The 21337-nt window shown below is 39.7% G+C and overlaps 2 protein-coding genes across 5 annotated transcripts; one reads left to right on the top strand and one right to left on the bottom strand.

Annotated features, from left to right (window-relative positions):
• Positions 1–403: 403 nt before the first annotated feature.
• On the bottom strand, positions 404–10869 carry kif15 (kinesin family member 15). Its single transcript, XM_063498841.1, has 35 exons — positions 10787–10869; positions 10558–10588; positions 9811–9997; positions 9601–9677; positions 9450–9487; positions 9262–9359; positions 8986–9165; positions 8617–8826; positions 8397–8522; positions 7995–8117; positions 7740–7887; positions 7515–7606; positions 7220–7429; positions 6811–6988; positions 6573–6714; positions 6225–6366; positions 5944–6111; positions 5718–5846; positions 5508–5613; positions 5222–5387; positions 4546–4696; positions 4355–4440; positions 4183–4261; positions 3994–4080; positions 3807–3911; positions 3579–3701; positions 3321–3467; positions 3133–3228; positions 2453–2617; positions 2109–2212; positions 1951–2017; positions 1822–1859; positions 1567–1699; positions 925–1056; positions 404–821 (listed from the first exon to the last, which is right to left on the bottom strand). Exons 1-35 carry the CDS (start codon positions 10803–10805, stop codon positions 744–746), a joined length of 4161 nt encoding a protein of 1386 aa, XP_063354911.1. The 5' UTR covers positions 10806–10869; the 3' UTR covers positions 404–743.
• Positions 10870–14260: 3391 nt separating this feature from the next.
• Positions 14261–20671, top strand: tacc3 (transforming, acidic coiled-coil containing protein 3). Of its 4 annotated transcripts, XM_063498002.1 has the most exons (17): positions 14261–14371; positions 15768–15930; positions 16252–16370; positions 16457–16494; positions 16639–17752; positions 17847–17904; positions 18005–18149; positions 18259–18317; positions 18398–18528; positions 18656–18743; positions 18842–18967; positions 19331–19377; positions 19466–19509; positions 19605–19765; positions 19912–20018; positions 20096–20216; positions 20307–20671. In XM_063498002.1, exons 2-17 carry the CDS (start codon positions 15769–15771, stop codon positions 20370–20372), a joined length of 2586 nt encoding a protein of 861 aa, XP_063354072.1. In that variant the 5' UTR covers positions 14261–14371; position 15768; the 3' UTR covers positions 20373–20671. The 4 variants fall into 4 exon arrangements, with proteins under 4 accessions (XP_063354072.1, XP_063354074.1, XP_063354071.1 ...); XM_063498004.1 differs by lacking the exon at positions 14261–14371 and having other exon boundaries at positions 15717–15930; positions 16312–16370; XM_063498001.1 differs by lacking the exon at positions 14261–14371 and having other exon boundaries at positions 15717–15930.
• Positions 20672–21337: the final 666 nt, after the last annotated feature.

Here is a 21337-nt window from a genome sequence, read left to right as displayed (position 1 = left end):
CTTAAGTTACCAGGTATTCTGTCCCATATTTTCTGTCATTAGTGAGTAAACAGGTAGAATGGAGCAGTAACTATCAGGTAGGAAATGAGAAACTGCAAATAAAGTAAATAGAAAATTAAGAGGATAAAAATGAAACTGTGAAGCCAAAGAGAAGATACTTCATCTTCATTTGTGTTAATCAGATTTCTGATTGAAGTTTTGGGGAGGTGCAGAAATTCTTTATATTCAATTGGGCCATGACATTCTTAGGTTTAACAAGGATAATTTTGGGGATTCCTGCTGTTGTTCAGATAAAATAAAACATTTGGATCAGGCTCCGAAATACTGACATTCAAACTTAGAAAAGAGAAAAAATTTAATTGCAGTATTTTTAAAAAAAAAAAAGTTCATTGTGCTAAAAAAATAAAAGAAAAACAAATTCATTGGATATACACCAGTACAATGGTAAAACTGCAACTAACAACGCCATGTACAAAATTCAAATCTTCAGTCATACAACACAGCACCAAGCATACACACAGACAAAATGTGAACACAACTCCATAACCAGAGAACAACGTGATATCAACCTAACCTAACAGGACCAAGAAAAGGTGGACCTGCACTAACAGAGGTTTAGTGTCAAAGTCCAAAAAACCTCAATCAAAAAACAGAAGTAGAATAACATTATGGCAGAAAAAACATAAACTTATATTAATAAAAAAAAAAAGAAAAGAAAAAAGATTTGACTGTTCAAAAAAGCATCAGAGGTTTAACTCCAGCGGTGGACATCCAGTGTTCTCTCGCATTAAGCTAATCTCCGTTCGGAGCTTTTCGTTTTCCTTGAAAACAAAGAAATGCACAAATTTGATTGATGTCATGAGTTATCAGTATTCACCTGGTCATAGAAAAGCCTTCTTTAATCTTAGAAGAGAACATAGTTACCTCCTGAAGTTTTGTGTTGTCCTTTTTAAGCTTAACGAGATACTCAATCCTCTGTTTGTGATTCTTGTGTCCCACAAGTTTTCCATTCTCCTCAGACAGCTTAATGTTCTGTTTACGGAGAACCTCAATCTCCTGTAAGAAAGCACAAAAAGTTGCAGAAGTCACAAAAGCCACCTGTAGGTTCACAAATGTACAATATGCTAGACCCCGACCCATAGCAATATATATATATTTGCTACTGGCTCTTTACCGATATCCGTATCAACATTTATAACAGTCAATAAATGAAAATGTATAAAAGTAAAGAAGAGAGGCGAGAAACACCTGAACTTCCCCCACAGGGAAGATCCAGAATCAACCAGCTGATCAGAGCAGAGTCAGGCAGAGCATAAAGGAGTAATCCCCAATTTATAGTTACAAAAAAAATAAGATTATTTTAAAACTGCACTTTAAGGACTCATAAATAACTACACATAACAAATGTTAGAAAAACAAAACACAACAAAAACAACAACAACAGTGTTGGCAACAGTTTTGGTCTTAAAAATATTATATTGTCTCTGTAAATCTGGACCCAGTGTTCCAGATGTAAAATGAGACGGCTATGCATACCACAATCTTTGTAAGGCACATGATTTTTACCTGGATTAATTTCTCCTCCTCCACTACCCTCTGGTTCGTCTCTCTCAGCTCTAGACAGCGGTTCCTCAGCTCAGTGGTGAGCTCTTGAATGCAGGTCTGAGACTGAACCAACATAGACTCCTGCGCCTGCAATCTTATCGCAGAGAGGGGAAAAGAAAACAGAGCCAGCTGTAAAATCTGAAGCATAAAAAAAGTTTTTTTTAATGCAAGAGCAAATAGATCGATCTGATGACACCAATCCATGCAGATGCTTACTTTTTTTGAGTTTCTGAAAGCTTCTGCATCATTTTGCTCTGTTAATAAATACAAGAGAAACAGGAAATGAGTAAATTATCGGTAACTTTATTAATGATAGAATTTTAAAGCAGAAGAACAGATGCAGACCTTCTCTGCTCTCTCCTCTTCTAGCTCTTTAAGAATGGAGTGCTTGAAGGCTTCATTCAACTCTTCACTGAAACACATGCAAGGCAGCATTATTTATTTTATTTATACTTTTTCATTATCGGTGGCCTGAGGATTGCATAATCTTCAAGATACTCAACCCATTATTATTTCCATTTGGGGTCATCTGGTTCTGCTTAGTGTAAAACTTATCAAGCAAAGCCTGGATCTCCATTCGAACCATCTCTTTCTCACTGAGCTGCGTCTGGGAGAAAGGCAATACAGTATACAATATAGTATATGAATGTTGTATATATTCAAATAAGATGCATTCATGACAAGCATTTCATGAAAAATGCAAATAAAAAATATATAATTACAGCAACTTCAATAAGAACTTCAAAAAGAACTTATTCTAATCTATAAAAACAAAGCTACTTGATATAAATCAGTCTAATTATGAAAGATTATAGATTCATTAATTTTTCCACAAATATAAATATACCTTAAGCCGTTCGATTTCCTCATTTTTGGCGGATCTCTCAGCATTCAGCTCTGATAAAAGAATTTCCATGGTCATCATGGAAGAGCGTCTATTCTCTAGCTCCCGCTCCTGGATTTCCAGCACCTGGCTCAGGTCTCTGTTGAAACTTCCAGGGGTACGGGGCGTCTTAAATTAAAAAAAAGAGGGAAAAAAGAAATAATCAAGAAAGTTTGTATATGCTATGTTCTTAACTGCAAATTTAAAAACATAAATTTATGAAGGGATATTTAACTTCTTCACATTCACCAGGTATGTTAGGGCTAGGGTTTGGTTAAACAAGCACACATGTCCACATGTCCATATGCTGTGAAAGTACCACAATACAAATGTACTGTGGTACTTTCACAGCATATGGATTCACATATTTGATAGGCAAAGATTTTACACTTTCTGACACAAGCCTCTACTTAACTTCAGCTTGTGACACCCTGACGTTTAGTTTTTGTGTCTTTTTCTGGTGTCGCACTAGAGATCTTTCATGTGCAAGGTGAACATGTTAACCATGAGACCACTGAGCCATGACTTGCAGCTTCTCAATTTGGGTAACCACGGTTGTTGGATGTTAAGCTAAATTTGGGCACCAGTGACCAGGTAGATGTTAAAAACTTAAAATCGTATTTAAAAACATAAGCAGGTTTTACCCGAGGAAACGATTTAGGCGTTACTGTTGGCTCAACGGGTGGCTGGAAAGCTCCATTCCTGATGGTTTTCTCGACAGCTTCTTGCTGTCGTTGCAGCTGGTAAAAGGTAGAAATTAGGGAAATTAGTAACGTTGATGTGTTATTTGATTGACTTAAATGAATAAATAAACAAAATAAAAAAACTTTACCTTCTGCTGCAGATTCTGTATAATGACATCCTTCTTGGCTGTTTGCTCTTGAGATGCCTGCAGGAGGCTGTTTTGCTCATCTAAGACTTTAGTAAGCCTTTCAACCTCTTCAGTGGCATAAACAATCTCCTCCTGCAAAACCTCAACCTGAAGACACACAATATATACAATTTGTATCATTTAACTCTATTTTTTGCTCTTAATTACTTGTGATGAATCTACAAAACACCACAAATTCATTTACAGTCGTTTCATTACCTCTATTTTGTTGGATGCCACCCTCCTGTCTAAAGTTTCTTTCAGGTCACAGATTTCTTCCTGCATCTTACAGTTTTGCTCCTTGATGTTGTCCCTTTCACAGCATGCAGCGTTGCATTTGGCCTGGAAGAGCAATAAGAACTGTATAAAAATGCACTATAAAATGGTTGTGTAACATAAAGGGTAACTACAGCAAACAGTATAAGGATAAAGTAGGAATAAGATTACAGTGAGGTCTCTGATATCTTCAGTAAGATGGACAATGGTCTGATCCTTCTGGCTCAGCTCACTGCGGAGGTCTCTGGTTTGGTTAATAAGGTCTAAAACAACATCCTGTAAAACATTACAAGCAGTTTTTAGAAGGGCAGTAGAAATACAGAAGCCATATTTGAGGAATTAAAGATACGAGGCTTACTTTGTCCTGCTCAGTCTTCTGTTCCAAGCTTTTTATGCTTTCCTTGGCCGAGGCAAGATTTTGTTCAAGATCAGCAAGAGTGGACGCCTTTGAAACAAAAATTAAACAAGCAGGTTTAACAACTAGGCTGCAAAAACGTTTATGACAGTTATTTTATTTGCAGAGATACACAATGTTCTTAAGACTGACCTGTTGTTGATTTTGTGTTATCAAGTCTGAGACTTGTTTTTTGAGCTGTGTATTCTGCTCCACTGTTTCAAGAAGTTCCCTGAAGGATAGGAAAGCGACCCATGTTAATGTAGTAATTTAACATTTTAGGAGAAAAAAAAAAGATTGAAAGTTTTAACTGTGCAGAACTTACTTTGATGTACTTTCTTTGTTTTCCTTTAACTGGGAGACTAAGGTGTTTGTGTGCTCCTGCTCAGTTTGCAGAGAATTATTCAATTTCTACAGTAAAATAAAAAAAATAAAAAATAGAAATCAAGGATAGAAAATAAACATCATGGCTACATTTTCAGACAAAGCTGTCATAAACCCTACGAGTTCACTCACCATGATCTCGGCTTTCAGTTCGTCGATCTCCTTCTGCCTGTCATCCAGCTGCTGTCTTGCCTGATCAGCCTCAAACTTGGCCTCAGCTTGAAGCTGGTCAAACAAATCCTGAAGTGTCCGATGCTGCTCCAGAAGCTGCTCCCACTCCAGCCTGGAATGAAGATGTTGTCACGTGAGCACATCAACCTACTAATGAGGCCACAGCACTGCAAAAATAAGAACCACTTGAATCCAGCCCCCTCTACTTTATTGGCTGCTTTACTGCTATTTAACTGGATTCAAACAGAGGGAACTGGGCAAACTTTTTTCTGTAATGAACCGTTACAGTTTTCTAGTGATGGCCACACACATTTTTCTTCAACTACATGTTTAACGTGAGTTGATTTGATAGTCTTAACTGAAAGATGTTCCCATAAAGCTAAATGTCACACAGTTTTGTAACACACAGCACCATTATAATGAATTTATGGAGAAGGCACATTTATCAGTATTAACACAAACCTAAACTGAATTGAAAGTTCTTGCTTTTGAAACAACATCAACACAGATTTGTTTTAAACAGACTTTCCATAATTCAGCATCATTTTCATCAACTTCAGTTCAGTTGTTCTACACAGCATGGCTCTCTAAGAAAAAGAAAAAATGTTGTCCACCCCAGTATTTGACTCATGCTTACTGGACTTTGTCAAGTTGGAGCTGTGTGCTGATCAGACTGTTGGAGAGCTGACTCATCTCTCTCTGCTGCTCACTCTGACTGTCTATTAGCTTGTTCTTCACAGAGGCCAGCTCCTTATCGGACGACTGCAGCACCAAGCGCAGGTCATGGATCTCGCTCCTCAGAACTGAAAGAAGTGCAAAAGGACCGTGGCAAACATTTCCCATCGCTGGATAAAGTCAAAAGTTCTTACATTTCTTAAGATGAGCACAAGTTCATGCAATCAGCAGAAACATCACAGACTAACCTTCTGCAGCTTGCTGTTCAGACTGAAGGCTCTGTTGCAGGTTGTTAATAGTTTCTTGCAGACCGAGTTGATCTTTACTCCAGTTATTTCTTTCAGTAGAAAGTTGCTGTACAACAGTGTAAATAATCAGGAAATCAGGACAGGGAATTTTTTTTTTTTTTTTTTAAAAAGGACATTTTCCAATTTTCCATGCAAGTTAAACATTTCTACCTCGTCCTTGCAGTCAGATTCCTGAGTTATCACAGCCACCTGTTCCTCAAGTTTGGCGATTTCTTGCAGCAGCTTGCTGTTCTTCAGCTCCTCTTCATTCAACTGCGCCTGGATGCGGCTAGCTTGATCCTGATGACAAATCAGAAAAAGTTTAACACAATAAGTGGACTTTATGCGGTCATTTTGTTTGTATAGTATATGCAGACAAAAATCCACACTGCTTTACCTGCACTTGACGCAGTTCCTCCGTCAGGGCCATCTCAGTCATGTCTGATGGAGGCTGCTCCGACCAAATGCCGTCTTCATTATTGTCCGTCCCATTCAGGTGCTCCGGGCTGGAGAGCGGCACGAGGCGGGACCGCAAGTTGTATCCTCTGGTGGGAGTGCTGAGAATCTGGTACAATAGATATTTCATTATTGAAGCTCAATTCATTTTTTCATAATCCTAAATAGAGATTGGACCTAATGTTACCTTATAGTTATATAGTAATTTCTGCAACGACTAACCTTTAGAGTTTCAACATGAATACGGTTCAGTTCAGAAACCTCCTGTTTGTTATAAGCATTTGTAGCTTCCAGAATGTTCTCCAAATGTTTGTTGGACTTCTCGAGGTATCGTTTGTCAGACTCAAGCTGAGCCATCTGCTTCCTGAAACACAAAGCACCACTTTAAGCTACGTGAAGTTTAGGGTGGAATATTTGTGATTTAAATAATACATATTAAAAATTATTTTAAATACATTTTTGACACAGAAATCAAAGCTGAGCTGTCTTTTCATATATGATACCTCTTCTACAAGAGGTAGAAGGGATGTTAACATCAGATTTATATTAAAGAACCTCTTTAACTCTTACTTGGTGACATCTTTGTACTCTTCAAAAGCCTGAAGGGCGCCTGTCAGGACTGATTGTTTCTGAAGGAGCTTGGCATTGAGTTTTTCAATTGTCGCTGCCGAGGTGGTATCTGTAGCCAAAGAGGCTGAAGAGACTTCTGAAGCTGTGGAGCAACAAGTGATAATTAAAAACAACAGTATATTATAATTCAGTTTTATTTTTCAAACATAATTCTCCACTTTTTGGATGGCAATCTTACTTTCTGTGGGTCTCTCTGACTCCACAGCTTTCTGAAAGGCCTCTTCAATCTCCACAGCAACTTGGGCTGCAACTTCTTGAGCTGTCACCACTGATTCAAGTGAACGTAGCTGACGGTTCTCCTCTCTGAGGCTGTAATTCTCCGCAGCGTAGCGAGTCATCTTTGGGTGATGTTCAACCTTGTTCAAGGCAGAAGTGTGTTTTACAAAAAATAAAGAGTGTGGTGGTGAAGAAAGTGAGAAATTAATTATGGCACATGTAACCTTGCTTTTGCCATGATGTTATATGAAGAAAAATATATATACCACTGGAATGTATTTTGATTTTAGTTTCTCCTACAGCTTGCATGTATACAATATGCAGATATAGTTTCAAAGCCTTTAATTTAAGCAGTGGGCTGACATTTTTACCTGATCCTTCAAGATCTTAATCTCTTCTTTCAGCTGATCAATCAGTGCCTGAGAGTCCTTGTCTGACAGCGAGTTTTCCCCTGCCTTCAGTTTTTTCTCCAGGCGAGAGATGTGGTCTTCTCGAAACCTGACAATCATTCGGCTGGAATGGATAAACTTGTCTTTTTGCGCCCAGGCCTCCTCTAGTTGGGCCACCTTGGTGAGTAGCGCCTGAGAACAGTCAAACGTAACTGTAAGTTTCACTATAGGTTTTTAAAATATGTGGCAAAATAAACAAATAAAAGCTTCATCTTGCCTTTTTTTCCTCATCTTGTTTCTTCCACAAACGAACAGCAGACATAAACTTTGCTTTATATGAGACATCATGATGAGTCTCGATGGATGAGCCTGGATTGGTTAGAATTGCATTTGTTTAAAAAAAGAAAAAAGAAAAAAGTAACTTAGTCTATGCTGAACTCTAAAACAGTTTAAACAAGTTGTTAACGGGCTGAACATTAACATATGTTTGATTCATTGTTACCCATGTGAAGTTCAGGTCCCCCTGGTGCTACGTCTCTCCCATAGTCCACTCCCTGAGATGTGAGCGCCTGAGCAAGCTGCTCCTTCAGCTTCTTCACTTCAGCCTGCAGCTGCTTCACATTTCCCTGTGTGTCTTCATTGATGACAGCCTGGCAAGGCACAATAATTATACAGAGATAGGAAAAAACTGTAGTGAGAAATCAAGACACACTTGCTAATTCATTTTAACTAAGTATTTGGCTCCTATGACTTATACCTTATTTTTGATCAACTTTGCTCTCTGGGCAAACTGCAGGGTGGACAATGTTTCTCCAAAACACTTTGAACCAGGGTGGACGTTGGCTATGATGTAAGTCTTGGCATTCCCTCCAAGAGAGTCCTGAAATTACAGTGACAATAGATTTGTTAATATATCTGAACATTATTTCACATATAATTCCCCAGAAGTTACACTGTGAAATTTTAAAAATCTCATATATTCACTGCAATCCATACTCTACAACCTAGGAAATCACATTTGCAATTTAAGACCTAAAATAAAGAGAGAAAACCTTAAAAATCAAGAACTGCAACAATAATGCATGACCGTGGCACATGTCTGCAATTCCTCTGCTATTATTTCCATGCTACATCCTCCTGAATTTGCATCTACACATACCCTGAGCAGAAAGGTGAGCTTTGAATCCCTGTAGCAGATGTGGCGATTCTTCCCATTAGACACATCCACCAGCGCCATGATCACCTGGCCAAGGCACATGAGGGAACGATTGATACTGCTGGCCTCCTGAGCAACAGAAGCAGAGCAGACAGCAGCTTTTAGAGACCAGAAAACAATGTAGGTCCAATAGTGTGAGGGCATTAAGACACAAAGCCTTCACCTTCAATCTCGAGCCCTCTGTGTGTGTGTCTTTCTGCCTCTCAGACCCTGCCAGATCAACCAGGTTCAGCTGAGACATTCGGATGTTCACCACTTCATTGATGGACTCCTTGGACTCCAGAGTCATAGTGAACACTGCGTGGGATCTCGAAGACTCGCGATTCATCGAGGTAGAGGCCACACGTCGATTGCGCCAGCCCATAGAGAGCACCTAAATGGTTTAAAACACATATTTTATACAGTCCCACAGCTTGTTTTGTTTTTATGAAACTGGATAATTCACATACAAGAATACAAAGGTTTCATGCACTCTAATTGGTTAGACAGTAAACATAAGAACCATCAGTCACAACAAACTGGGACTTTATACCTGGTACGCTTCAGCCGCTGAGTTCACAAACTTCTCCACAACTCCCTCAACAAACACGCCTTTCTTGATGTTCTCCCTGAGAAAAAGGCTGGCTGAGGCCGTGTCCAGAAGGTCATAAATTTGTTCATTGTATATCTCAATAAATGAACATTTGCAGAGGAAACTCTTGGACTGAGAAGACTGTTGGGGAGGGGAAAACAAGTGAAAAATTCATTTAAAGAACAAATTTGAACAATAGGTTCATGTCTTTCAAGATAATAAAATGTTAGAGCTCACCCTTTCCACTTCCCTGTTGATGAGAAAAAACAGGTACTCAAAACTTCGAGGAATGACCCCCCTTAGATCATCTGTGAAATTATCCAGCTCGGATGGCCCTGAAGCAAAAGAGAGAGAAATTATTTTAGGTTATATGATTGTTCGATCATACTTATTCTAAAATGTAAGTGATATTACAGAAGCCGCACCAAGCATGGTGAAGGTTTTTCCAGAGCCTGTTTGTCCACTGCAAAAGAGGAGACCAATAAGGAACCAAATGGGTAATCCACATTAAGCACACTGAAGACTGGCTGTGCCATAAATTGATTTTATGAAGTAAAGAACGGGAAGATCACTTACTAGGCAAATATTGTACCGTTATATCCATTCATGCATGACTCAACAATATTCTTGGCCACACTGGAAAATACAGCATCCTGTAGAAAGGTTACAATTACTTTTTTAGCCATAAAAGCTACATCTCAGATCAGTCCAATTAAATTTAGACACTTAATTTTAACAGTGACAGTGGCAGTTTTATAACAGAATAATCAATAATGTGCCTCAAACCTGTGTGGTGTCCATATCAGCAACATGATCATAGGTGAAGGTTCGTGGTTCTGGTTTTGAGAGCAAACGGATGGTGTTTGGTGACGTGACAGAGAGACACAGGTTCTGATCGCCATCTGTGGTCAGCCCAGTGTCCCGGGTCAGAGGTCGCACTCTGACAAAGACTTTAATGGAGTCGCTCTCACTGCTTTAAGGCCAGAAAATAACACGACATAAAGCAAGATATTTAAGGTGAAAATGGCAAGAGTTAAACACTGTTAAAAAGAGCAGCTGCTAATTTACTACATGGTTGTTTTAACTATAACTATTGTCTTTCCAAAAGCATCAAAATAACAGTCAAAGTGGCAAAGACCTCATTAGCCACACACCGTACCAGCAACAACACCATGCATTATTGCGTGCATTATTTCATTATATTGGCTCATTTTTAATTTACTTTTACTGCTCTACAAATGTGCTGCATACAGTTTGTGAGCCTGCATGTTTGCTAATCCATACAAATTACAGCCCTGGTAGAGATCAGTCCTAACGATGTGACCAAATATCTTACTTTGGTCATTACATTTAGTCACTGAACTCCTAATCATAAGGGGGGAAACAGTTTGCTTTTGATCCTTCTTGGTTGCAACAGAGTTAGGGTCATATTAGTACGAAGCAGCTCTGGTTTCATTTTACCGTTATCCTTTTCAGTTTGTAGCGTTAGCGTTTTAAACTAAAAAAACAGACGTCGTGACAAAGTATGATTACCTGGCAGCAAGATGAGCTGAATCAGCAGACCCTGTTAACAAAATCATGACAATATTAGATGTTGATTTAGCTTTGTAAGTCGTTTTTAGAGCTACAGCTTCATTAATACAGCGTTCAAGTATCATGCTTAGAGCTTCCTTAAATGCCTGACATCGAGTTCCATAGCAGCGTTAAGCTAATTTTACTCCTGTTAGCTGAACAACAAAAACATGCATTTGTGCTGCGCTACCTTTCCCACTGGAATTCATTGTCGACAGCCCAATTTGCCTCAGTTTCCTGGTAAAATATATTTTTCACAACATTTCGATTAACAGAGGCAGAAAGACGACACTGTTTACATCCTTCGAAATTGGCGGGCAAGTTTGCTCCTACTTCTTCTTCCTCTGTATAGGGTTTACTGGCGGTTGGCAAACAGCAAAATGGTGCATTACCGCCACCAACTGGTGTGGAGTGTGGACCGAAATGACAAAAAAAAAAAAAATTCAAGTTTGCTCCTACTTCTTCTTCCTTAGTTTTATGAACAGACTATTGAACGGGACATACCGCCACCTGCTGTTCAAGTGAAAACTGTTAATTGTTTGTTTGTTTTGTTCTAGGGCAGGCATGTCCAAAGTCCGGCCCGCGGGCCAATTGCGGCCCGCGGTCCAGTTTTAATTGGCCCGCAAGTAATTTTATAAATTGAATAGAATATGGCCCGCACTTCAACTTTTGCTTGAGTGTATTGCACTTCTTAGTTTTAACACCAGGGGGAGCTGCTGTTGATCAAGGCAGTTGCTCCACCAAAAAGTACAATCACAGAAGAAATATACCCCCAAGTTACTAAACATGGCAGAACCAAAGAAGCGAAAGGTAGAAAGTGAGTGCAGAAAATTTCAGACAAGGTGGGAGAGTGAATATTTCTTCAAAGAATTCATGGGGACGTGTATCTGTTTGATCTGCACTGAAACTGTGGCAGTTATGAAAGAGTATAATGTACGATGTCATTATGAAACCAAACATCAGGCCTATGCATCCTACACTGTTGCTGAGGGAGAGCAGAAATTAAAGCAAATGGTAGCTCTCCTGCAGGGTGAGCAACAGTATTTTTTTTGTGCTCAAATTGTCCAGGAAAAGGCTCCAATATGAGGTCGGGATGGAGACCTCATAAAACACGGCCTCGTTAAAGTCACCGAAATAACGTGCCCGGAAAAAGTGCAGGACTTCAACAACGTCAGCATGTCCAGAAATCTAGTTGTGCAACGCATTGAAGACTCGTCAGCCAACATTAAACTGCAGCTGTTTGATAAAGCTGTGCTCTTGATTTTTACTCCATTGCATGCGATGAGAGCACCGATGCCACAGACGCCGCACAGCTGCTAATTTTTTGCGGGGAGTGGACGAGAGCACGAGCGCTTTAGGTGAGTAAAAAATGTATTCCACAGTACCCGTGTGTTAATGTGCAGGTACACGTGCTTCAAATATCAATAATGCGCATCAATTCTGTCACTAGCCTGCTTTTGCGCACCACTTTCTTATATGCGTTTTTCTTGTTAACACACAGAGTACACACCGCTGTGCACAGCGCACGCACACGCAAAGTCAGCTGATCTCATCTGATGCAGATTTCCTCCTTGATCAAGTGACATTTGTCCGGATTTTTTGGCACGAGTGGCATCGGATCAGCACCGCAGCTGGATGGCCCGATTTACATACCCAGCGCAGCTGATACTCACCAGAATAATTTACTAAAATTATATGCACTCCTGTTATTAAGTCCAGTTCAGTCTGTTAATGTTGATAACCGTTTCAAACGAACGTTAATAGGTGTGTTGCTAAGCCTAATAACTTAAATAACAAACTTGAAATTTACCCGTCCCATTTTCCCCTTTATTGTTTTTTCTCTGTGCTGTAAATATTCCCTCTAAGAAGAAATCTGAGGCTGCTGTTCTGAGAATGAACTACCAAAGCTTTTTCTGCATAAATCAATAAAGATCCATTTATGGAAAACTGTGATGAAGGCAGTTTTGAATTTAATTATATTCAACAATATAACACATTTGACCATTTTTAAGTGATTTTTAAAACAGTTAAGGTTATATACCTAATTTCTAGTAAGTGGCCCAGCCTGTCCTATATTTTTATGTATGTGGCCCTCAGCGAAAAAAGTTTGGACACCCCTGTTCTAGGGTTTTTGTTTTGTTTTGTTTAGGTGAGTGAGTATTTCCAGCAGATCCCAGGATCCCATCTCTTTCTTAAGCCTGTATTATGTAGGGACTTTGTTACTACCAGTCTTTCAAGAAAACAAAATGCCAATAGTAACAGTTTCATAGGCATAACCTTTTATTTTTTGCATCAGTAAGGAGATACCAAAAGAATTATTAGCCGAAAAGCATATCTTGGTATGGTGTGAAGTGTGCCCCTGAAAATCTGAGACAACTGGATAAGTGGAGAACAGAAGAAGTGACAGGGCTGAAAAACTGTCGACAGCAAATGAACAGTATCTGAAAGTTATGTCCTTAAGAAATAGGACAAATCTAATAAAGACCTGGCATAGGACCTGCAAGACACATCTGGCCCTTCAGTTGATTCATCTACTGTTCACCGAAGCCTTGTCAGAAATAGTGTCAGTGGAAAGATGGTTGTCAAAAACCTGGCTGAAAATCAGTAGCAGCAAGTCTTATGGAGTGATGGATCCAAATGTGAAATGTCTGGTTAAAACTGTCAGAAGAAAGGTCCAACAGTGTTTGTCTTCAGACATCTGTAAAACACAGTAGAGGATTTGTCGTGGTTTGAGGCTGTATTTCAGTCGGAGGTGTTGGGGACCTTGTCAAAAGAAAGAGCCAAGATCCAAAGATCTTTGAATGTCCTTTTTTTTTAAACCTCATATACTGCAATTCTTTGTATGTTTTTACATGTTTCAATAAATCACTGCACCTATATATTGGGGGGGAGGAGGTCAAGACTTTTCAACAATAATGTAGATAATGTCAATAAACTACCTCTTAGAAGTTCAGGGTGACAATAGGCTAATAATACAAGTTTAAATACACAAATCAAAATGCACAATGCTTATGTAGGTAAAGAGTTCGAAACTAAAGAAGACTAAAGACATCCGATTAAGAAATTTTCAAGTATAATACTAACAGCCTGAAGCCAGAAATTAGAATGATAATTTAAAAAATCAGAATAAAACAAAAACAACCAAAAAAGATAAATGATGAAAGAAATAATTGGACATGAACAATGTCATTTGGATCACGTTAGACTAATGATGCAGACGCTCAACTAGCTGTGTCGTTTGATGAAGTAGATTATTGATGGATAAGTAACAGACAGAAAACCTACTTCACCTACGGGATGTTCGTATATAAGAGTCTCGTGACAGTAAATAAGAAAATAAAAACAAAAATAAACTAATCCCTTTCTAATGTAGTAAAGTAATTCAAAATCCAGAACTGTAACACAAAACCTTATCGTAATTTTTTCTTTAAATATATGTTGTTGTTTTTACCACGCTGTGTGATAGTTTTGGTTTAAGGAGTGTGTAACATTTTATTTTAGACCGCATTAGCTTGCCATTCCTGTCATCTTTAAAGCTGACTCGGGTGCACAGTCACCAAAATACGTCACATCCGTTCTTTCACGGATTGGCTGCTTAACCGGGAAGTGCGTTCACTTTGAAGCTTCCCCCGATCTAATTGGTGAGTTTCACGGCTTTTAAAATCCAAACGGTTGTCGCCCAGGCAAGGCGAGGGTTTTTCAAAACCACTTCATTTCTCATCGTCATTGTATAGACGAAGACACAGTTTCTTTGAGCACCATATGCTTTATTGAGGTAAGTGGTAGATACACGGGATTACAGTTTAGTATGTTATTTCTGGCAATGTTTGGTATTTTAAGATGTGATGTTGAGATTTTATTTTCTTCGACTTTCCGTTAACTAAAGTGTACCGGTTAGCTAGCAAAGGTGCTGTTGTCACTTTACTGTTGATGTTAACTATATCAGTGCTAGTGTGTACAGGGTGTCGAAAGTTGAATAAGCATTAATGAAAAATTTGGTAAAATTGAGTAGGCAGTAGAACCTAACCACATAACCTAACCACATCGAGGCTTGTACTCTGCGGTTTATGTGCATTGTTGTTCTCTTACTAATAACTAACGGTTGAATGAAACACTGCTCTCCTGGCATCCATCAGAGACAGTGGGGGGATTTATTCTACCGCTTCAGTGCCAGCAAACGGCTGTCTTGTACAGCCTTTAAGACGTCAGATAAAGTTAGCTCGCTATCCATTATTTGTAACCAGGTTTGTAAAGTTAGGCATGCTAACCTTTGTTGCTATGAGAAATCACGTGTTGCTGCTTGGTCACATATGCGATTCATGTAGTTTAACCAGTTAAAATAACTTGGAAGGGTCATTCCTCCCAATAATGCTTCATTCATCTAGGGCTTAATACGTGACTTAAACAGCATTACGTCTAAAGACTAAAAGCCAAGGCTTACATAAATATTTATATACCAGGATTTATCAAAACTGGCGGATGAATATTTAGGAGTTTATTTTAAACTGATAATGCTATATTATCTAAGAGCATTATTTTTGTTACCAAGTTGTTGACATTGACTGCCATTTGAGTCTGGAAAAATAAAACTCTTCAAGGCCATCTGGTGGCCAAACCATGCAACTGCTGCAGGGCTAATTCGACCTTAAATATTTTGTTGTGCACAAATATACAGTTTGCAGCAGTTATCAGGGTGTATATGTAAGAGTGTTAGTAAACTAAAAAAAAAAAAAAAGGGGGGGGGGACCTGCTTTTTTTAAAATTGGCTGAATTTACTTGAGCTTAAAAATAATTCAACTGATTAAAGTAACTAAACTAAACCTGAGATAGGCTGGATCAAGTTGAATTTGAACCACGGATGGGCAAAACGAATGTAGGAAAGTGGTGGCATTAAAGACAAACAGTAGTCTTACTACAAAACACCCGGAGAGAGACGTTCAAATGAGTTCTAAGAACTTCACCAGGAGAAGTACCGGCTCAGTATATGTGCCTTGGTTCTTGTGTAAATCTTACATTATTTTTCTCTCTTGCTCTCCACCCACACTGAGTAAACTGCAACCAGAAGAGTGCCTTATCAACTGGTTGCAGCTTTAAGACTGACGCCTCCTTCAGCGGTGAGGGTTAGAGGTCCCAGTACAGTCGCATAACAGTTTGTTCCTCTGTTTTTACAGGATGAGCTCTGTTGATGTTAATGATGAAAATCGTGGGGTCTGCCCAGGAGGAAAGCACAACTCGCCTAACGACATATTTGCCCTGGATCAGCCGACTGGAAGGCCCTCCATCCTACGCCAGACGGAAAACCTGCCCAGCAAGACTGTACCAAAGGGGGTGAAGGTAAAAAAAAAACTTGCATCCCATTCAATTGTATAGTCACAAGGCAGTGTAGCCCTGGGCAGAAAGCTAATGCTAATGACGGTCTTTCACTCTTGACTATCAGATGAAAAATATTTACTTTTGCAACTATATGAACTCTGACCTCAGCCTGCTTGTCTCTAACCAGTGTTAACAGAATTTTAATAAGATGGACAAGAAAACCTATATGGAGAAAAAGAAATGCAGTTATTTGTAGACACAAAAGGTTTTTCCAGGCTCAAAACCAGGCCTTTTGGGGGCAGCTGACTACTTATGACTACTGACTAAATAATTTGTGTGTAGGTTTGTTTTCAGACTCCAAGAAGAGACCCTGTGACTAAAAGAATTCTGTCTCCCAACAAGTCTGTCAATTTGTTGAGTGTTGACGAGAATACAAAAGTTATGGATTTGGATAAATCAAAGTAAGTTAATGCATGTCATTCACCAGTATGCCTTCATTGAAATAGATTACTTAAATGCAACACTTATCATGTTTTGGGTTTTGCAGTACTTTGCCACAGGAAGCCACTGAGCAACCCAAAGAAGGTAATTTATTTATTTTTTTCTGAAAATTCTAAGTTATGAGCTTTTTATGTATCTCTCCCCCCCCCCCCCCCCCACCCCCACCACCACCACCACTGCTGAGAGATTAGCAGATACCTTTATGACTTTTTTTCTTTCCCCTTGCAGAAGTGTCATCTTATCCCGATGACAACATGCCAATACAAAGCAAAGGTGGCTACATGCTGGATTTTGAAAACCTTGATGACATCAATCCATTTCAGGGGTCTAACAAGATGGCTCTCTCACCTATGAGGCCTGCTGTTGAAAACCCCCCTGCAGATCATAGCAAGTCTGAAAACACACCACCAGTGAACATCGTGGAGGAGCCTATCAAAATGGAATCGGCACTAGACGAGACCCTTCCATTCAGCGCGTCTGTAGAAAACTCACTCGCTGATCTTTCTGCAGATATCGGCTCCACGGAGAGCAGTGTGGTTATAGTGAAGAAGGTTCCAGCGGTTGAGGAAGATGATTCATGGCCTGCTACACCTGATGAAAAACAGCTTGGTGCTGCGTTTTCAAGCACAGATCAAGAGAAGTCGTCCAGCAGTTTTGCAGAAGATGCTCCACTCCCAGCAAAAGGTTCTTATAACTTTGATTTTGACAACCTTGACGTAGTCAATCCCTTCCAGACTGGTGGCTCTAAAATTCCAAATTCACCTGTCCTTGGGAGAAAGGTGTCAAACGATGATGCACCTGCAGAGGAAAACAAACCATCTGTTGTTGAGGTGGCGCAAGAATTGCCTGTTCAGTGCGAGGTGAAGCCTGAAGCTACAGTGGATCTGATATCTGCCGATACCGCAAAACCCTCTCCTGCTGAATCCCAGCCAGCTGATGACCCAGTCAAGGAAGGCCCAACCAAGGAAGGGCCTGTCAAACTTGAATTCAATTTTGATGATGGTGCTGAAGTCAAACGGAAACCACCACCTAAGAAATTTGGCAAAAGGCCAACTGGTGTAAGACCTAAAGAGCCAAAGCAGGTGTCTGATGTCAAACCACCAAAAGAAGCTGAAGTGAAGCCTGAAGTCAGTGATGGTGATGCTGATGCTTTACAGCCTAAAAGTTCTTACTCCTTTGACTTTGAAAAGTTTGATGACCCAAACTTCAATCCTTTTGGCACAAAAACGGCCATAAACAACTCCCCCGTGTGCAGCAGGAAATCCAGCCCAGAACCAGTGGAAACCGCAGTTCAGGAGCAAACCGATGTCCCTGTGACAAAGGAGGCTGAACCACCAGCATGGTAAGAGAAAGTATAGGCTTAGTATAGTTTTTATTAGCAGTAGACAATTCACTTACCAGTAGTGCCATATTTCACTGTAGATTCACTCTAAAAGTTTTCACCTTCTCAGTGCTGAAGAGAGTTTGCCAGCTGCTGCACCGAACCCTGTACAGGTAAGTTGGAGGAATGTACTTTGATGCAACTCTCACCATATTGTGTATGTGTGGGTTGTTTTTGCTTTTTAACAAACATCTGTTTATTATGGAATGACAGGTTGCAGATAACAAGGTTGCCTCTGACCTTGACACCAAACAACCAGTGCAGAATCTCCCCGAGTCCTCTGAACCCTCTCAACCTGAGCAGAAGGCGCAAGCTGACATGCTAGACTTCAATGACGAGTTTGTTCCTGGAACAATGTGTGAGTAATTGTTGGCTTCAGCTCTGCTTGAACCAAACTGTGCTTTTGTTCAACCCTTAGCAGTAATGGGAAGCTCTTTCTGCTTTTAACCCACAATCTTTATCTCCAGTCATGACCAGTGACTTTGATGGACAGATTGACTACCTCGAACAGTTTGGGTCCAGCAGTGTAAGTGCTTTCTTTATCTTTGCTAAATGACTAAATCCTCAACCACAAGGTTCTAAGTGTTTACATTTTCTCATCAACAGTTCAAGGAGTCCGCACTGAGGAAACAGTCCTTGTACCTAAAATTTGATCCCCTCCTGAGGGAGAGCCCAAAGAAGTCTGCAGGCCCGGGTGCTCAGATTCAAGCCCCTCCCCCTGCTGCCCCTGTTTTACGGTACGGTGTAGTTCTGTTGTGCCGCTGCTGTCACTGGACATTAGAGCCGAATTTGTTCTGCTTTTGATTTTCTGTAAAATAAATTTATCGTAAAGGAAACATCTTCACTTTGTTCTGTTTAATTCAGGCTTGAAACACCACAGACGGCAGATAAAAAAGCGGCAAATGGTCCACAAAAAGATGACTTCAGACTGCTTGACGATGCAGCAGCACCGGTGAGTCTCTTGTACTCTCTCCACTGGACCTGTCATTTCTCATCGCCTCTGTTATTTCTGCTAACTTTGTTGAAATCATCTCCACTTATGTCATCTAGACTCCAGTCCTTGAGAGCTTCGTCCCTCCTTTCCCGCAGCCAGCAAACACCGAAGAGGCCATCATCGAAGTGCTGAAGTACAGTCAGAAAGACATGGATGCAGCAATCGCCAAAGTGCAGGCAGAAGTAGGTTGTCTGGCTTTTCACATCCATACAGCATTTGAACACGAAAACATCCACATTAAATTATGATACACTTTTTTTTTTTTTTTTTTTTTTTTTTTTTTTTTTTTTTTTTTTTAAATAATTAGGTTTAGCCACACTTTAAACACAAAGATCAAAATTTGTATCTACATGTAGCAGCCAATCAGAAGGTTAAAAGTAAAATGGCACTAAGATTAGTTTCAGTCACGCTGTACCAAAGGCCAGATAAGATTAATACAGATTATTTTGAATTGTGGTTCATGCAAAGCTCCTCTGGATCCAAAGAATAAATGTGTGGCATTGAAATTGAGCGTAATTTTTATTTTATTTTTTAAAAAATTTCAGTGGAGTATGAAGAACAATAAGCTGTTTGATGATGGGCAAGAAATGAGGTGAGCTGTGCATCACATTAAAATTTCTTGTTGTTTTTATATAAAATCAATTTTGAAGATCTTTGACCACATTTTGTCTCCTTCATAGGAAAATAATAGCTGAATTTGAGCTCATGATCGCAAAGATGATGGGTAAGTTGATATGTACATGTTACGCTCATCAGAAGGGTTAATGCGTGGGGTATTTTGTCAAACATTTAATTTTAAAATTTCCTGCCACTGGTCAGCTGATCAAGAGAAGGAGAGGGAGGTGGCCCAGGCGAAGCTCAATGCGGCTCTGTTGGAGAAGGAGCAAGTATGCAGCGACCTGAACGCTATGGAGAGATCTTTCGCCGAGCTCTTCAAGAGGCTGGAGAAGTACAAGGACGTTATAGAAGGTTACAAAAAGGTCAGCTCATGGAAACCAGACAAATGTTTGCTATAATTTCAAGTTGTTGTTGTTGTTGTTGTTGTTGTTATTATTATTTTATTTTATTTTATTTTTTTTAAGGTTAAGATTTAAATGTTGAAATATTTTCTGCGTCCTCTACCCAGAATGAAGAGACTCTGAAGTCTTGTGCACAGGACTACCTGGCAAGGATCAAAAAGGAGGAGCAGCGCTATCAAACACTTAAAGCTCATGCCGAGGAGAAAATTAGCCAGTAAGAGATTCTGGCATTTTATGTTGAAGCATCGGGAGACTTGCGTTGACTAACTTGAATTTAATTCTCATCATCAGTGCAAATGAAGAAATAGCTGAGGTGCGATCCAAATACAAGGCTGAGGTATCTGCGCTTCAAGCACAGCTGCGCAGAGACCAGCTGAAAGTGCAGTCACTGGAGAAGAGCTTGGACCAGAAGGCAAGTCAACACCTTATTTTCATGAATTTGGAGCAGTATTATCACCTTTCGTCTTTTTCTTCTCATTTCTAAATTCTTTTCTTGTTACAGGAGAAGGAGGCAGAGGAGCTCACCAAACTTTGTGATGAACTCATATCCAATGTCCAAAAGGGCTGAACTTGGTTTTAAATGCTGTTTGCTTCTGTTCTTTATCTCCATGTCCAGAGTGTCTTCTTGTGTAGTGTACTGTTTGTCTCTTTCAATGTTATAATACTGTAAAAAGGTTAATAAAAAGGATTTACTGATCTGGTGATCATCTTTGCATCAATCTTTAGTTTTGCTTGTATGCTATAGTCAGGGATTCCCAAACTGTGGGCCAGGGCCCACTGGTGGGCAGTTGAGGTACTGCATGTAGCCTGCAGTTATAACAGAAATTTTTAAATGACTTAGAAGAATGTACACATGTATATTTATGTAAACACATTTATATAAAAGGTGAATTAAAAATGATAACTGGAGGTGGTTGGTTTTCATTATTCCCATCACTCTGACCTAAATGTATGAACTGGCTGCATATAACAGGTTAGCATTAGCAATTTATAGCCTACTGTCTATTTTTTATTTTTTTTTAAACAATTTTCAGGTTTGGAGTGAGCAGTAAAGACTGGGTAGACCCCATGGGATTTTCTGGATGTTTTAAGTGGATTGCAGCACTCCTGACTTTAGCAATGGCTGATATACAGGACCCTGACCACTAGAGGGCAGTGCATGCCTTCATAATTGAATCTTCTCAGCTGAATTTTGTATTCAAAGCATTATTTATGGACATGACAATACCACAGCTTTTTGACTCAGTGAAACGCATCTGCTTTAAAAACAGGCCGCTCAGTGTACTCGGCCGTCATCTGTCTGGAGCCAAAGCTCATCTCCATCCTGCCATACTTGCAACAAAACAAGAGCTCACTTGATACAATGCTCCCCTTCTTTCCTGAGCAATCACAGGGTCCTGTCACATCACTCCCACAGCAGGACAATGCACTTCCTAAATGGTGAAAGGAAATCCTACCTAGATTGGAGTTGAATGAGTAGATGGTGGTGGTGCAGACTAGAGAGGGGGGAGGAGAGGGTCAATTCACTTAAAT

This window comes from Pelmatolapia mariae, linkage group LG16_19, assembly GCF_036321145.2.
Source record: "Pelmatolapia mariae isolate MD_Pm_ZW linkage group LG16_19, Pm_UMD_F_2, whole genome shotgun sequence".
Taxonomy (NCBI): domain Eukaryota; kingdom Metazoa; phylum Chordata; class Actinopteri; order Cichliformes; family Cichlidae; genus Pelmatolapia; species Pelmatolapia mariae.
This window is presented reverse-complemented; position numbering and strand designations above follow the sequence as displayed.

What these genes read in the sequence shown, in the direction of transcription:
- kif15 (XM_063498841.1), bottom strand. An exon ending in GAGTACAAAGATGTCACCAA is followed by an intron (nt 6,367 to 6,572) that starts GTAAGAGTTAAA and finishes TTTGTGTTTCAG; the next exon opens with GAAGCAGATGGCTCAGCTTG. An exon ending in AGAAGACTGAGCAGGACAAA is followed by an intron (nt 3,912 to 3,993) that starts GTAAGCCTCGTA and finishes AATGTTTTACAG; the next exon opens with GATGTTGTTTTAGACCTTAT.
- tacc3 (XM_063498002.1), top strand. Translation starts at nt 15,769, where the DNA reads ATGAGCTCTGTTGATGTTAATGATGAAAATCGTGGGGTCTGCCCAGGA. An exon ending in CCTGCTGCCCCTGTTTTACG is followed by an intron (nt 18,529 to 18,655) that starts GTACGGTGTAGT and finishes TGTTTAATTCAG; the next exon opens with GCTTGAAACACCACAGACGG. An exon ending in GCCGAGGAGAAAATTAGCCA is followed by an intron (nt 20,019 to 20,095) that starts GTAAGAGATTCT and finishes TCTCATCATCAG; the next exon opens with TGCAAATGAAGAAATAGCTG.